Source organism: Papaver somniferum, chromosome 4 (assembly GCF_003573695.1).
Source record: "Papaver somniferum cultivar HN1 chromosome 4, ASM357369v1, whole genome shotgun sequence".
Lineage (NCBI taxonomy): Eukaryota > Viridiplantae > Streptophyta > Magnoliopsida > Ranunculales > Papaveraceae > Papaver > Papaver somniferum.
Window position 1 is genome coordinate 118948344 of NC_039361.1, and position 13256 is coordinate 118961599.

A 13256-nucleotide genomic window follows, 5' to 3' on the forward strand; every position below is an offset into this window, starting at 1 on the left:
TTCGATCTTTTTCATGTTATTATGATGAGGATAGTGTTGATGGAGAATCATACTTATGTAGGAATAGTGATCAGGAAATGGTTACTTCAAATGAGCTTTACAATGATAATATTATTTCTAGTTCAAATCCAAATAATTTTAATAATTATTCACCTATTCAAAAGGACGAGGATTTGACTAGAATACCCTCGTTTTAGACGATGTAGTATTTCCTGTTTACAAAGCCGATAATGATTTAAAGGAACGAGTTTATTCTGAGAAAGTTCTTCAATAGATCCAAATAATTTCTAGTTTATTCTGTTGATCTTAACAATCCTGTTAAGGAAAGTTCTTCAATAGATCTTATCAAAGGAACTGATGATAGATGCGTTGTTTGGAAAAACTCCTTAATTGGAAGACTCGATTTAGTTCGGTTAAAATTTTCTGAAGCTTTTTTGGATCTGAAAAGTCAATGGAAATTGGTTGGGCAATGCAAAATGATTCCACTGGGAAAGGATTCTTTACCATCAAACTAGATAATGAACAAGATCAAGGTTATGTTAAAGATGGTAAATGGGAAGTTCGTCATCAAGAATTACGGATTCGAAATTGGATTCCAAATTTCCGTCCAGAAAATCATCGTACTTCTTGTGAAAACATTTGGATTCATCTTCCTGGGTTGAGCTTAGAGTATTGGGATGAACAAACTTTATTCACCATCTGCAAAGCTTTGGATACTCCTGTTAAAGTGGATGAAGATACATTAAATTTTGAGAGTGTATTATATGCAAGAGGTTTAGTCAACATTGATTTAGCAAGGAAGGTGCCACATAAACTTTGGGTCAAAACAAAATTTGGAGGTTTTATGCAAGTGTTTGAGGGTGAAAACGGTTTCTGTTGATTTCGGTAATTTCGGGTGTGTGGGTGAGAAACGAGTCTAAACCCTAAATAATGTACTGCAAGGGAGTACTTTAGATTCAAGAGATCAATCTGTAAAAATCCGGCCTAAACCAAGAAATGGCCGTTCCATACTTTCTTCGGTCACAAAGAGGAGGAGAAGGGTTGGTTTTGGGGAGGTAAGCGAAGAGAGTGTTGAGACCAGAATAGTTGATCCTAGAAGACTAGTTGTTTTGCGACTTGCATCAGAAAGTGGGAAGCTAACAGATGGGAAAGCTAGCAAACGTTTTCTGAGTGTTGTATGCTCCTGACCAGAACTTGTTATTCGGTGGAAATAGGTAAGACCTATTTATACAAGTCGAAGTGAAACGTACTCTGGTCTCGTAAGCAATGGAAAACGGATGAGTAAATGGGAGGAGGTAGTAACTGGTAACTCCTGGAATTGATGTTCCATAAAAGAAAACGTTTTACCATTACTCCCTGTATTTACTAACCGCCTCATCCTTATGACACTATCTTGTAACGGGCGTAGTGTACGCCGCACGCTGTAAACCGCCAAATTAATACCCAATGAGCATCCCCCAGTTTGTGACATGTGTTGATGTCTCGAGTGTTTTCGTGGAAAACATGTAGCATGTTGTTGTTGTTTGGCAAGTTGAGCTTGGGAGACTTGCCGGCCCGGTCGTAACCTTTGACGGTCGAGATTTTGCATCTTAAGAGGAAGCGTAGCCGTTGATTATTGCAACCCTTCGTTTGGTAGACAGTGGCATGAAAGCATGGCCGGCATGGCTTTAATATGGCCTAGTTTAGGCGTGGCCAAAAGCTAAGGTTTTGCCATTGTTTGGGCGCGAACAAAACTAGGGCTTAGCGTCGAGCCAAAAGGTTCCCCTGCGTTAGCTGGTAACCTTGGACGGCTAAGATCCGCGTCTTAGATGGAAATGTGGCCGTCGATTTTTGCAAGCCTTCGTTTTGGAAGCCGTGAAGGGAAGTCCGGCATGGTATGGTTTAGGCGCAACAAGGTGGCTGGCACGGCATGCCATTGGCACATGTGGCATGGTCGGCATGCCTTGGCGCGGTTTAGGCGTGGCCAAAACTAGGGTTTTGGCGTTGGGACAAAGGTTACCTGGCGTTGGTTGGTGACCTTGGACGGCTAAGATTTGCATCTAAGATGGAAGGGTGGTCGTTGATTGTCGCACGCCTTCGTTTTGGCATCCGTGAGGGGAAGGCTGGCATGGTATGGCTTAGGCGCGGCAAGGTGGCTGGCACAGCATGCCATTGGCACATGTGGCATGGTCGGCATGCCTTGGCGCGGTTTACACGTGGCCAAAACTAGGGTTTTGGCTTTTGGCCAAAGGTTACCATGTGTTGGCTGGCGACCTTGGACGGCTAAGATTTGCATCTAAGATGGAAGGGTGGTCGTTGATTGTCGCAGCCTTCGTTTTGGCAGCCGTAAAAGGGAAGGCCGGCATGGTATGGTTTAGGCACGGCAAGGTGGATGACACGACATGCCATTGGAACATGTGGCATGGTCGGCATGCCTTGGCGCGGTTTAGGCGTGGCCAAAATTAGGGTTTTGGCGTTGGGCCAAAGGTTACCATGCGTTGGTTGGCGACCTTGGACGGGTAACATTTGCATCTAAGATGGAAGGGTGGTCGTTGATTGTCGTACGCCTTCGTTTTGGCAGACGTAAAGGGAAGGCCGACATGCTATGGTTTAGGCGCGGTAAGGTGGCTGGCAAGGCATGCCATTGGCCCATGTGGCATGGTCGGCATGCCTTGGCGCGGTTTAAGAATTACCAAAACTAGGGTTTTGGCGTTGGGCCAAAGGTTACCATGCGTTGGCTGGCGACCTTGGACGGATAAGATTTGCATCTAAGATGGAAGGGTGGTCGTTGATTGTCGCACGCCTTCGTTTTGGAAGCCGTAAAGGGAAGGCCGGCATGGTATGGTTTAGGCGTGGCAAGGTGGCTGGCACGGCATGCCATTGGCACTTGTGGAATGGTCGGCATGCCTTGGCGCGGTTTAGGCGTGGCCAAAACTAGGGTTTTGGCGTTGGGCCAAAGGTTACCATGCGTTTGCTGGCGACCTTGGACGGCTAAGATTTGCATCTAAGATGGAAGGGTGGTCGTTGATTGTCGTACGCCTTCGTTTTGGCAGACATAAAGGGAAGGCCCACATGGTATGGTTTAGGCGCGGTAAGGTGGCTGGCACGGCATGCCATTGGCACATGTGGCATGGTAAGCATGCCTTGGCGCGGTTTAGGCGTGGCCAAAACTAGGGTTTTGGCGTTGGGACAAAGGCTACCATGCGTTGGCTGGCGACCTTGGACGGCTAAGATTTTCATCTAAGATGGAATGGTGGCCGCTGATTGTCGCACACCTTCGTTTTGGAAGACGTAAAGGGAAGGCCTACATGGTATGGTTTAGGCGCGGTAAGGTGGCTGGCATGGCATGCCATTGGCACATGTGTCATGGTCGGCATGCCTTGGCGCGGTTTAAGAATTACCAAAACTAGGGTTTTGGCGTTGGGCCAAAGGTTACCATGTGTTGGCTGGCGACCTTGGACGGCTAAGATTTGCATCTAAGATGGAAGGGTGGCCGTTGATTGTCGCACGCCTTCGTTTTGGAAGCCGTAAAGGGAAGGCTGACATGGTATGGTTTAGGCGCGGCAAGGTGGCTTGCACGGCATGCCATTGGCACTTGTGGAATGGTCGGCATGCCTTGGCGCGGTTTAGGCGTGGCCAAAACTAGGGTTTTGGCGTTGGGCCAATGGTTACCATGCGTTGGCTGGCGACCTTGGACGGCTCAGATATGCATATCAGATGGAAGGGTGGTTGTTGTTTCTTGCAACCCTTCGTTTTGGCAGCCAGCGGCATGTAGCGGGGCCGGCATGGCTTTGGCATGGAATCGTGGCTGGCATGGTTTGCCATTGGCACAGTGGCGCGGCTGGCATGGTTGGCATTCCTTGCACGGAGGTGTGGCTGGCACGACATTCCATTGGCACATGTGGTGCGGCTGGCATGGTTGGCATGCCTTGGCGAGGAAACGTGGCTGCATGGTTTTCCATTGGCATGATTTGGCACGAAGACGTGGCTGGCATGGTTGGCATGATTTGGCACAAAGACGTGGCTGGCATGGTTTGCCATTGGCACGGTGGTGCGGCTGGCATGGTTGGCATGCCTTGGCGCGGAGACGTGGCTGGCATGGTTTTCCATTGGCACGGTGGTGCGGCTGGCATGGTTGACATGCCTTGGCGCGGAGATGTGGCTGGCACGGCATGCCCCTGGCACATGCGGCTGGCATGGTTGGCATGCCTTGGCATAGAGACGTGGCTGGCATGGTTTTCTATTGGCACGGTGGTGAGGCTGGCATTGTTGGCATGCCTTGGAGCGGATACGTGGGTGGCATGGTTTGCCATTGGCTCGGTGGTGTAAGAATTTAGGGTTTGGTGTACGAAGGTGATGTCGATCAATACTAAGGGTTCTACCAAGGAACATGACACATATATTTGTAAAAAAAAATGTACCCTGGTAATTCTTACGTAGGCGTGTTGAATGATTCAATAAATGCGTTAGTGGTCCTAGTGACGTCATGTCAGATGTAAGTTTTACGATTTTAACCCTAAGATAAAAACCACCATCAACAGCAAGTCCCCTGCTTAGCTCGGAACATGAGCATTGTTGCGAGGTAAGCATAAGATGGTGACAGGAGAGGACAAAATCGAAATGACAAGTCGTGAAAAGATGGTCAAGAAGACCCGACTAACCTTTTTCGAGAGGTAAGGAGAGTTCGTGATTCTCGTGTTGGCGCCCTTGCATAGATTCTACTTGAGGTGTTGCTGGCTAGACCGTGAAGTAGTGAGATGTATATTGTCGGCTTGGAATGGGAGCCGCAGGCGTTGGTTGGCTTGGAATGGAGGAAACTGGCTTCGGTCAACGGAATAGTGAAAACTGTCTTCAGCCCGCAGAATGGTGTAAACTGGTTTCAGAACTTCGGATACCAAACGATGGTGATGACGCTGGAACTTCGGTTATCAAATGGTAGTGATGGCGCCTGGAAACTTTTTCGAAATTAGGGTTTGGGATGCCGAAACCCTAATTAGCGCTCCTTACAAAAATCGTTGTAGAATTCTCATACGAACTAGGATTTTTACAGTCCACCCCTCCATCTAACCGGAAAAGAATTTCATATCTCCTCAAGCGGGAATATTTAGTTTTTGTGCTAGTTTAGAAGGTGAAAACGGCCCGACAGTGAAACTCAGGAAGAATTCAGGAGGGATGTTGCGGGTCCGGGATAGCATAGTCCTGCCGAGTCATCTGTTCCCGTTCATGGAGCAAGAAGGGAACTTTATTCTGTGCAAAACTCTAGAAACCCTGTCCATATGAAAAGAGGTATTGACCTTCTTCTATTTTCTGTTGCTCGTTTGTATCCGCGCTTTCGTCTGCAGTGTCTCTCCAGTGGATTCCAAAATTTACCAAACTCCATTGCATTCTTGGGACGGACGGATGGAATATATGCTCGGCAACGATCATGTCAGGTTTAATCTTGGAGATTGTGGTTGCGGTGTCGGTCCATCCTCGGCTTTAGGTTGTTTAGTGCCTGGACCTTCTGATCGTGATGATGATGTGTTGTGAATGCTTGTATGGTCGAAAACTTTTGGCGCCCCCGGATGAAATAGGGAGACGTTCCGTTGCCGATGTGTTGCTATCAAGTCTTCCAGGACTTTGTTCTAAGCGACATCCTTCAAACCATCTTCTGAATCTTGGACTATCGTATGGAATGAGATGTGGTAAGAAGTCCCCAGTTATACTTCGGTTTGATCCGATAGCATGGATGAATATGTGAATGTATCTTTGTGGCGTGCTCTTGAAGTCTTCGGTGTACATGTACGGCTTCGTGTTGAGAAATTCCTGCGGATCGTGAAACTTTGACAATGATGATTTTGAAATCAGAAATAACCTGGTTGAGAGGAGTGAAAGCGTATCATGCTGGTAGTCCCCATGTGTGTCCTATTTTCATTGCATCTCCTTGAATCCACGTCCGCATGATTTGATACAAGATTATCGTACTCTTCTGTATGTGACGCTAGGATGCTCAGGATATCGCATGGACGAAATATTCTGGATAGCGAAGATTTAGGAATGAGAGAGTTATGTTGTTTATCATGGCTCCCTCTGTTTCTCCAAGAAAATGTTTCAGCCGAGTCTCTGGAGTTATCTCATGAGTCTTTGATGGTCATTGATGGACTGCGAAGAGAAGTCCCCGGTCGCATTTTTCTTCAGTTTCTGAAGTTGTTTTCTACTGAGTAGGATTGGGATCCTCCGCGGCCTCATAAAGTGTTTAAGGCATCTTCTAGACAGAGAGGTGATGATATTCTTTCGTTGCACCCTTGAAGAGTAGATGACCTTGTTGCGGCTATGGCCTTTTGGTTCACTGTGTATTCTGAGATTTGACAGTGAAGGGATTCCTTGTATATCCTCAGTCCTCAAGTATGGTTTACATGTTTCCATCTTTGTAGTGATTGCTGTTGTGGTGAAGCTCTGGCTGGTATCAACAAATGAGCGGCAACAATTCTTGGTAACAAATGTAATCATAAGAGATTACATTGTCGTGGTAACAAAGTAGGCTGGATAGAATTGTATGGGCATCCGTGGAAGTAAAAGGATTGGCTAGAGTTGTGTAGGCATCCGTGGAAGTAAAAGGATTGGCTGGATGTGTAAGCGAGCAAACTGTCCATGACTATGAAGATTGGTTGGTTGTGATCATGATCCTTGACATGGGAGTGTGGTGGTACGACCCTTTGCAGGAAGAAGCGTCGTTGAAGCAGCTTCGGCTCTTGGAGAAGATGTTGAAACTTAAGAAGCCGAACGCTGAAGCCTCGTCTTCGGATCCTGAAGAAGCTTATGGAAAGAACGCTGAAACGGAGCGGCTGCTGGAGCGAGCGTTGAATCGGAGCGGCTGTCGGAGTGATCGTTGAAACGGAGTCGCTGCTGGAGGATGTTGAAGTGGAGCGGATGCGTTAACCAGTGTGCTGTCAAACTGAACACCCTTCAAGCGAACAATTGTTAGGAGTCCCCAGTTCCATCTATCAATCGTGCTTTCCAAGAGTGGTTGGGGTTTGGGAACGACTTCTCTGGTGAGAAACAGCTGCTTCCCTGATGCAGTGCGGTTGAGGGATGCAATATATGCCTTGACGTTGCGCCTTGGGGAAATATAGAATCTCATATAAATGTTTCATCATAGACTGCACGATTTTACGGGCGAAGTCCCCAGAAATCATGCATCTCCTGACAGGGAAAAGAGTCTTTGTGAACTCAGAGGGGTTGCTGATTTTTCTTTGCTTCGATTTTGGAGAAATCGTTCCTGATCTTTTCATGTAATGAAATTAAATTGTTGATTCCCTTATATTGGGCGTTCAAGAGAAACGCTGGAAGGATGCAAGCTAATGGCGCAGGGGAAGATGCAAGTTGCTGTAAAGATGCAAGCTGTTAGCGCTGGAAAGGATGCAAGTTGCTGACGCTGGAAAGATGCAAGCTGTTGTAAAGATGCAAGATGTTAGCGATGGAAAGATGCAAGTTGTTGGCGCTGGATCGGCTTGGAATGGGTGCTGGCTTGGCGTGGACGCTGGCTTGGCATGGACGCTGGCTTGGATTTGGTATGGCGCGGACTGTTGGCTGGGCATGGCGCGGACTGTTGGCTTGGCACGACGCTGGCTTGGCGTGGCGCGGACTTGTTCTTATGGGCCCAGTTGACTCTTTCCATACGTAGCTCAAATAGGAAATCATTTCCTTATTCAAATTCCAAAAGTGTTATGCGTATGAAAGAGGTTGGCTCTCCTTTTTATCTCGTATGTTTGTTCTCACGTCTTGGTGTTAGCGGTAGCAATAAAGTGGGCAAGCATATTCCAGCTATGTACTCCAGCGTTTCTATTTCAATTTGTTTTCTTGTTTTCTTGTTTTCTTGTGTTGGTGCAAACCCTAGCCATAGGTATGCCTTCCATAAATTTGTAGAAATATTTTTCTTCTGAACAAGTGTAACCCCTAGCCGTGGCTATGCATTTCATAAACTTGTAGAAACACTTCGTCATAAACAATTCCTCTTCGAATATCACCGTAGTAACGTTGGCTACCTCATGAATAGTGACGGGTAATCATTATTATGCAAAGTAGGCACGTACGGGTAGGTGACTTTTTTTTTGGAAAGGCAAACAAAGCGCTTGGTTTATGGTTTTGATTTTCTGGATTTGTACGATAGTATAAAGCATGAAACACGGGAAAAATATGGCTATCGGTTTTTTAGATCCCCTGTGAAGATTTGAAGTAGTAGACCATGTATTTTTTCTAGCAAGACTTACTCGGTTTTTCGGATCTCCTGATGAAAAGGAATCTCCTAGGTGTAAGACCGAGTTTTGTGGGAAGCACCGCCGTGACTGTGGAAAGTCCCCAGTCATCCCTTGTCGTGTCATGACTGGTAACCGGGTCGTCTGGTAACCGAGTCATCGATCCCTGGGTGGGTCGTTTGGATTCTACCGTCCTGACGTCTGGGTCGAAATATGAGATCGAGGATTGAAAGTTGACATTGTAACCGAAAGATCAATCTCCCACTGTGGTCGCCAATTGTTTGAGGGTGAAAACGGTTTCTGCTGATTTCGGTAATTTCGGGTGTGTGGGTGAGAAACGAGTTTAAACCCTAAACAATGTACTGCAATGGAGTACTTTAAATTCAAGAGATCAATCTGTACAAATCCGGCCTAAACCAAAAAATGGTCGTTCCAGACTTGATTCGGTCACAAAGAGGAGGAGAAGGGTTGGTTTTGGGGAGGGAAGCGAAGAGAGTGTTGAGACCAGAATAGTTGATCCTGGAAGAGTAGTTGTTTTGTGACTTGCATCAGAAAGTGGGAAGCTAACAGATGGGAAAGCTAGCAAACGTTTTCTGAGTGTTGTATTCTCCTGAACAGAACTTGTTGTTCGGTGGAATAGGTAAGACCTATTTATACAAGTCGAAGTGAAACGTACTCTGGTCTCGTAAGAAATAGAAAACAGATGAGTAAATGGGAGGAGGTGGTAACCGGTAACTCCTGGAATTGATGTTCCATAAAAGAAAGCGTTTTACCATTACTCACTGTATTTACTAACAGCCTCATCCTTATGACACTGTCTTGTAACGGGTGTAGTGTACGTCGCACGCTGTAAACCGCCAAACCAATACTCAATGAGCATCCCCCAGTTTGTGACATGTGTTGATGTCTCGAGTGTTTTCGTGGAAAACATGTAGCATGTTGTTGTTGTTTGAAAAGTTGAGCTTGGGAGACTTGCCGGCTCGGTGGTGACCTTTGACAGTCGAGATTTTGTATCTTGAGAGGAAGGGTAGCCGTTGATTATTTCAACCCTTCGTTTGGTAGCCAGTTTCATGAAAGCATGGCCGACATGGCTTTAATATGGCCTAGTTTAGGCATGGCCAAAAGCTAGGGTTTTGCCATTGTTTGGACGCGACCAAAACTAGCGCTTGGCGTCGAGCCAAAAGGTTGCCCTACGTTAGCAGGTAACCTTGGACGGCTAAGATCTGCGTCTTAGATGGAAATATGGCCGTCAATTGTTGCAAGCATTCGTTTTGGAAGCCGTGAAGGGAAATCCGACATGGTATGGTTTAGGCGCAGCAAGATGGATGGCACGACATGCCATTGGCACATGTGACATGGTCGGCATGCCTTGGCACGGTTTAGGAGTGGCCAAAACTAGGCTTTTGGCGTTGGGCCAAAGGTTACCATGCGTTGGTTGGTGACCTTGGACGGCTAAGATTTGTATTTAAGATGGAAGGGTGGTCGTTGATTGTCGCACGCCTTCGTTTTGGCAGCCGTGAGGGGAAGGCCGGCATGGTGTGGTTTAGGCACAGCATGCCATTGGCACATGTGGCATGGTCGGCATACCTTGGCGCGGTTTAGGCGTGGACAAAACTAGGGTTTTGGCGTTGGGACAAAGGTTACCATGCGTTGATTGGTGACCTTGGACGGCTAAGATTTGCATCTAAGATGGAAGGGTGGTCGTTGTTTATCGCACGCCTTCGTTTTGGCAGCCGTGAGGGGAAGGCCGACATGGTATGGTTTAGGCGTGGCAAGGTGGCTAGCACGGAATGCCATTGGCACATGTGGCATGGTCGGCATGCCTTGGCGCGGTTTAGGCGTGGCCAAAACTAGAGTTTTGGCGTTGGTCCAAAGGTTACCATGCGTTGCCTGGCGACCTTGGACGGCTAAGATTTGCATCTAAGATGGAAGGGTGGTCGTTGATTGTCGCACGCCTTCGTTTTGGCAGCCGTAAAGGGAAGGCCGGCATGGTACGGTTAGGCGCGACAAGGTGGCTGGCACGACATGCCATTGGTACATGTGGCATGGTCGACATGCCTTGGCGCAGTTTAGGCATGGCCAAAACTAGGGTTTTGGCGTTTGGCCATAGGTTACCATGCATTGGATGGGGACCTTGGACGGCTAATATTTGCATCTTAGATGGAAGGGTGGCCGTTGATTGCCACACGCCTTCGTTTTGGCAGGCGTAAAGGGAAGGCCGGCATGGTATGGTTTAGGAGCGGCAAGGTGGCTGGCACGGCATGCCATTGGCACATGTGGCATGGTCGGCATGCCTTGGCGCGGTTGAGGCGTGTCCAAAACTAGGGTTTTGGCGTTGGGCCAAAGGTTACCATGCGTTGGCTAGCAACCTTGGACGGCTAATATTTGCATCTAAGATGGAAGGGTAGCCGTTGATTGTCGCACGCCTTCATTTTGGCAGCCATAAAGGGAAGGCCGGCATGGTATGGTTTAGGCGCGGCAAGGTGGCTGGCACGGCATGCCATTGGCACATGTGGCATGGTTGCCATGCCTTGGCGCGGTTTAGGCGTGGCCAAAACTAGGGTTTTGGCATTGGGCCAAAGGTTACCATGCGTTGGCTGGCAACCTTGGACGGATAAGATCTGCATCTCAGATGGAAGGGTGGTCGTTGATTGTTGAAACCCTTCGTTTTGGCAGCCAGCGGCATGTAGCGAGGCCGGCATGGCTTTGGCATGGAATCATGGCTGGAATGGTTTTTCATTTGCACGGTGGCGCGGCTGACATGGTTGGCATGCCTTGGCGCGGAGGTGTGGATGGCACGGCATGTCATTGGCACATGTGGTGCTACTGGCATGGTTGGCATGCCTTGGCGTGGAGACATGGATGGCACGGTTGCGCGACTGGCATGGTTGGAATGCTTTGGCGCGGAGACGTGGCTGGCATGGTCTCCCATTGGCACGGTGGTGCGGCTGGCATGGTTGGCATGCCTTGGCACGGTGGCGCGTCTGGCATGGTTGACATGCCTTGGCGCGGAGATGTGGCTGGCACGGCATGCCACTGGCACATGCGGATGGCATAGTTGGCATGCCTTGGCGCAGAGACGTGGCTGGCATGGTTTGCCATTGGCACGGTGGTGCAGCTGGCATGGGTGGCATGCCTTGGCACGGAGACGTTGCTGACATGGTTTTCCATTAGCACGGTGGTGTAAGAATTTAGGGTTTGGTGTACGAAGGTGATGTCGGTCAATATTAAGGATTCTACCATGGAACATGACACATATATATGTAAAAAAAAAAGAAGGTACCATGGTAATTCTTACGTAGGCGTGTTGAATGATTCAATAAATGCGCTAGTGGTCCTAGTGACGTCATGTCAGATGTAAGGTTTTACGATTTTCACCCTAAGCTAAAAACCACCATCAACAGCAAGATGTTTTACTTACCAATCTACCTAAATTCTGCCATAATTGTAAAATTGTAGGTCATTTCCAATCTGAATGCAGAGTTAAGCAAGTATCTCATGAAACAAGCAATCAAAAAAATAACATGAGCTCTCCACTTTTTGGTTCCTCACCAATAAAGAGTCGAGACAAATTTGAATCTCAGAAAGCACAAGAAGTGGGAAAGAGCTCTAATATTCCACCTACTCCAGCAATAGGTGAAAAGTTTGATATCTGTCCACCACCATCTCAAATTCAACAACCATCAACTATTTTCATCAAACAAACAATATTGAGATTACTTCTGGTATGTTTGGTTCTCTTCCAGTTGAAAATATTGAAGACACTATTCCTATTCATGATGATAAGGAAATTTTAACTCCTGCAAAAGTATTACAAATTGTTGAAGACAATTTTTTAGAAAATAGTGTAATAAAATATATCAATGGTAAGGATGACTCTGTATCAGATTAAAGGGTTCCAACTACTTCTTGGTCCAAGATAATTCAGAAACCAGTTGCATCCAATCCAACTACTTTTTCTAATGTTTCAGTAAATGCAGTTCCTGAGGTAAATTCTCAACAAGCTCCTGTTAAATATAATTTTAGAAAGAATCAAGGAAAGTGAGGCACAAAAGGCCTCCATTCTTTACAATGAAAGTTCTCTATTGGAACCTCAGGGTCCTTAGAAGATCTAGGGCTCAAAATAAATTGTGGTCTTTAATTAATCAATTTCATCCTTCATTAGTTTTTGTAGCTGAACTTAAAGTTGTTTGTAGTGCTTCCTTCTGCAATAAATTAAATCTTCCTGGAATTCAAAATAAAGTTATTCATAATTCAGTTGGTAATCAAAAAGGAAATATATGGCTATTTTGGAATAAAACTTTACCAGAACCAACTGTAATTTCAATGTCAAGTCAGATGATTACTGTTAGTATTGGAGGTGTTCTTGTTTCTGGAATTCATGCTCGTGTGGGAGTGGTGCAAAGAAGATTTTTATGTAGTGAGATGGAGCTCATAAGTGATTTAAAGCAACCATGGCTTGCTATTGGGGATTTCAATTCTATAGTTTCTTCTGAAGAAAAGATTGGTGGAAGAGCAGCTAATAGAAGGGTGATGCAATAATTTAATACTTGTCTTGATAATTGTGAATTAATTCAAGCTCCAAAGTCTGGGTTACAATTCTCTTGGTCTAACTGTCAACATGGAAACAAAAGAATTTTGAGTAATTTGGACAGAGCAGTCTATAATCATTTGTGGTTTCAAAAATTTGCTGATTGGGGTTATAAAGTTGGAAGTGCAAGCATTCCCAAGCCTTCAAATATACCTCTTAAATTTCAAAAAATATGGTTAAGTCATCCTGGTTTCATGGACTTAGTGTCTACTTGATGGAATGAAGAAGTTGTTGGTGATCCTTCTTTTTTTTTACTTCAAAAATTAAAAAAAATTGAAGAATATTTTGAGAGACTGGAATTGGAATGTGTTTGGTAATGTAAATGTCAAAATTAAAGAAGCAGAAGAGGAAATTCAGAAAGCAATGGAATTATCAGATAACAATCTTGCTGATACTGAAATGTTGAATAATTTGGTTATGGCTGAAAATAATTATAATTCTAGAGAAGTGCA

At 46.1% G+C, this 13256-nt stretch overlaps 1 protein-coding gene across 1 annotated transcript; it reads left to right on the plus strand.

Moving 5' to 3' along the window:
• Positions 1 to 451: 451 nt before the first annotated feature.
• LOC113273048 lies at positions 452 to 12755 on the plus strand. The gene is made up of 4 exons (XM_026522818.1): positions 452 to 839; positions 11673 to 11938; positions 12194 to 12201; positions 12311 to 12755. The coding sequence occupies exons 1-4, from the start codon at positions 452 to 454 to the stop codon at positions 12753 to 12755; spliced, it is 1107 nt and encodes a 368-aa protein (XP_026378603.1).
• The last annotated feature ends 501 nt before the right edge of the window (positions 12756 to 13256 follow it).

What these genes read in the sequence shown, in the direction of transcription:
- LOC113273048 (XM_026522818.1), top strand. Translation starts at nt 452, where the DNA reads ATGGAAATTGGTTGGGCAATGCAAAATGATTCCACTGGGAAAGGATTC. An exon ending in GGTCAAAACAAAATTTGGAG is followed by an intron (nt 840 to 11,672) that starts GTTTTATGCAAG and finishes GTAAAATTGTAG; the next exon opens with GTCATTTCCAATCTGAATGC.